The following is a 3,421-nucleotide window of genomic DNA, read 5'->3' as shown; positions in this document are numbered from 1 at the left end:
AACGTGGTATCTGCCCTTTTTTAAGTCTTCCATTTCCAATTTCCAGATGCCGATGGGCATCTTGTATATCTGCCACTGCTGGTGCTGTCGTAAGTGATGGTCAGATGATAAGCAGATTGTAGAGAGGAGTAGAGATCCCCCTAGAACTAGAAAAAATCCACCAACCCAATCACTGAACAGTGCATCCCCTATTGCCCATCTGGGCAGAATCTCTGTGATGTCATCATTCCAAATCTCCTGGATTATAGTGTAAGCAAGGGACAGAGTCTCCAGCTATCATCTGGAGTATTCCTCCAAGTAGTAACAGCTTTTTTTTATCTTCTGCTCTGTATTCTCCATCTTTAGGCAGTCCAAACCAGGACCGGAGATCACAGGGCTCAGAAGTCATAGTCCATTTGATGTAGCTACTAAAGTAATGGAAATCTTGAATTGTAGGAAAGAATAAAAATCTTTAGACTGTGTTCCTACATCCTTTGCCAGAGTCCCATGCTCCAAAGCTCTGGTGCATTTATGTCTAAGTTGAGATTTTTCCAGCCTGGTAAGTAGTTACAGGTAGCAGTTAAAATCCATCCTAACACAGACAACAGAAATCCAGCTAACAGTAGCCTATGTCCGTTTGCCAAGTTCGTTTTTTGCAGTCATAGAAGCACCAAACAATTCGCTTTTGCAGGCACTGTTCTGCTCAGTTCTTTGTCATGCTCTGTCATACATAAGCACAAGTTAAAACAATGCTCTATGAAGCATGAAATACTTCTCCCCTCCCTCCTGCTTTGTGTTGCCTGGTTCCATGTGCAGTGTTTGGGGGACTGGGAGGTGGCATGGTAAACCAGTAGCAGAAGGGTGTGGCCACAGCTGGGCTCACTTTTCATTAGTTTTTGGTTTGTTTTTTTCAAGAAAAGCATATACTTGTTTTTCCATCAATCAGCTAAAGCATTACAGCAGTTTTGCTAATTTTGGCGTCTCCCAGTTTGTTTTTAAGTTTTAATACCACACTGATGCACTTCCACTTAGACCAAATAACACTCTCTGCTTTGTGGCCAGTTAAATGCCATGTTTAAAGTCAAATATACAGCAATATCTTCCAAACATGAGTGAATGGAACTTAAGGGATCTTGGATAGGATGCATAATGACTCAAGACCAGTGTCAGAGGAAGATAGATACACTGGCTTTTAAAGCAGCATTTCTCAGCCTATTTTTGGTGCATAAAGTATGCAGGTGCCAGAAACTCTTAGAGTAACTTGTATGGGCAGTCCAATGTGGCAGACTGGGGAAACACAGCTTGCTGGGTCTGAGCACCCACACCATCACACCCCATGCACAAAAAGACAGTTGCAAAGCTTGCTACAATTTCAGAAACCTACTATTTCAAATACACAGAAAAACCATTTGATGCACTGCAGGTATTCAGACTGTTTAGGACAGGAAATCTCCTCTAAGTTCGTATGTCACTGCATCAGTCAAGTGGAAAATTGCAACAGGGAGTCAAACTTCAGGGCTTATTTCATTGGTTACATAAAAAAGGAAGCACATTTTGGTTAAAATCCAAGCTGTAAGAGAACATGCATATTCATTTTCAGGTTTTTACAGTGCAGTTAAGAAAGCAAAAGCACCTTTTCTGTGCCGTCTCTGAAAACTTCAGTGTTTTGTTGCGATACAGTTTTAAGCAGTTCCACAGGTGAGAAAACACACCATCTTCCAATACCAGTTTATGGAGAAAACAGACAAATTTAGGAAATCAGCTAGGTAACAAAGAGTCCTTTGAATTACTACCGGAACAAGCTTCTGGCTTGCATTAGGGTTTGGAAAAGATAGGGCAGTATTTCTGTACTGCTTAAAACCTTCCATGTTAAGGCCTAGTTTCAGTTTCCAAGCATTGACACTGATCCTGCTGCTCTGCTACTGCATAATGGACCGAAGACGGATGGACTTCAGTTGAACAGATTGTGCAATTAAGTAGGGATCCTCCTAATATAAGACAAAATCCAGCAAGCCAGCCAACAAACAATGCTTCCCCAAAATCCCACCTGGGAACAATATCTGGTATATTCTCATCCCAAAATTCCTGGACTGTGGAATGGGCAACCCAGGAAACTGGGACAATAGCTGTAATCCCTGATATCCAGAAGAGCATTCCTCCAAACAGCAACAACCGTTTCTTTTGTTCCTGTTGTCTTTCACCAATTTTCAAACAGTCCAACCCAAATCCTGAGAGCAAGAGGCCCAAAATCCCTGATCCATTGGAAAAAAACATCAAAATCCTAGAAATCCTGAGCTCTGGAGGCAAGGCTAGGAAAGAATCGAAGTCCTTGCATTGCATTCCACCTTCTTCCTGTACAACACAAGCTTGCCAGAGTCCCATAGTCCAGATCTCCAGTTCATTTAGTTCCAAGTTAAGATTTTTCCACTGGGGTAGATAGGTGGTGAGACAGGACAGGACCCATCCCAACAGAGAGACCAAAATGCCACTTAATTGCATCACTGGTTGATAGACTAAGGCCATTCTAAGAGCAGAGTTCTGAAAGCTTGAGGAGAAAGGTTTCCCCAGCAGTTCTGTACCAACTGCTACCTTGAGTGATGGTGGAAGCTGTGATGATTTTAGGTCTCTGCTGCCCCAAATATAAGCCCTTGCTATTAACCCTTTGCAAGCTCTGAAACACTTTTTTGTTCTTCACAAATATAAAGTTTCACATAAAGGACGAAGGACTTCACTAAACCATGAGTTAGGTTTTCCGATAAGGATTTGATCTGTTACCTTCCAATTTGCTTGGTAAAATTATATCCCAATGCCTGATGATTACAAGCCTGAGGATGAACAAAGAGGGCTCTATGACCCCTCACCCTAAAACACAACAGAAATCTTTGTGCTTCAATACGGATTAATTAGATTTTAAGTGGTGATAAAAAGGCAGCTCTGTGTGCAACAGGACTTCATTGTAATAGCTAAATTTGAGATTTCAGGGATGTAAATCAAGGCCTTGTAAAGAAAGGTAGACTGTTTGCCTATAATCTTTATTCTTAGACTTCCTCAACATACATAATGGCTTATCTTCCACTGCCCTGTTTTATGTCCCCAGCACTGTAAAAGACGCTTTGTAAAAGATCCTTATGCTTCACATTTTCTACATTCATTTCTTTTAAAGTGGGCTTTGTTTTGACTGACTCTTAAGGGGAAAAGGAGACGGGTATGGTGAAAGTACCGTAGGAAATGAAATCCTAGACATCCCCTCCACCATAATGAACCTGGGCAGATCATCAGCCAGCGTAAACTTTACCTGCCCCAGGACTTCAGCAACACCACGGTAGCAGCTTACACCAGCTCAGTGTCCCCTTTCCCAAAGCCCATGTCCCAGATGGCACACAGTGTATTCACTTAGTAACTAACAACATTTGGCACTCAATGCTCCCTGGGCCAGGAATGC

General features: G+C 42.1%; 1 protein-coding gene and 1 pseudogene across 1 annotated transcript; both read right to left on the bottom strand.

Moving 5' to 3' along the window:
- LOC103622578 overlaps nucleotides 1-632 on the bottom strand; it is a 1,267-nt pseudogene extending 635 nt beyond the window's left edge.
- Nucleotides 633-1,848: 1,216 nt separating this feature from the next.
- On the bottom strand, nucleotides 1,849-2,502 carry LOC103622500 (claudin-22). Its single transcript, XM_008641478.1, has one exon. The coding sequence runs from the start codon at nucleotides 2,500-2,502 to the stop codon at nucleotides 1,849-1,851; it is 654 nt and encodes a 217-aa protein (XP_008639700.1).
- Between the last annotated feature and the right edge of the window lie 919 nt (nucleotides 2,503-3,421).

The sequence above is a fragment of the Corvus brachyrhynchos genome, unplaced genomic scaffold, assembly GCF_000691975.1.
Source record: "Corvus brachyrhynchos isolate BGI_N302 unplaced genomic scaffold, ASM69197v1 scaffold17, whole genome shotgun sequence".
Taxonomy (NCBI): Eukaryota; Metazoa; Chordata; class Aves; order Passeriformes; family Corvidae; genus Corvus; species Corvus brachyrhynchos.
Note: the sequence above shows the minus strand (reverse complement) of the source record. Positions and strands in the feature narration are given on the sequence as shown.

Coding starts and splice junctions, on each gene's coding strand:
- LOC103622500 (XM_008641478.1), bottom strand. CDS start 2,502: ATGGCCTTAGTCTATCAACCAGTGATGCAATTAAGTGGCATTTTGGTC.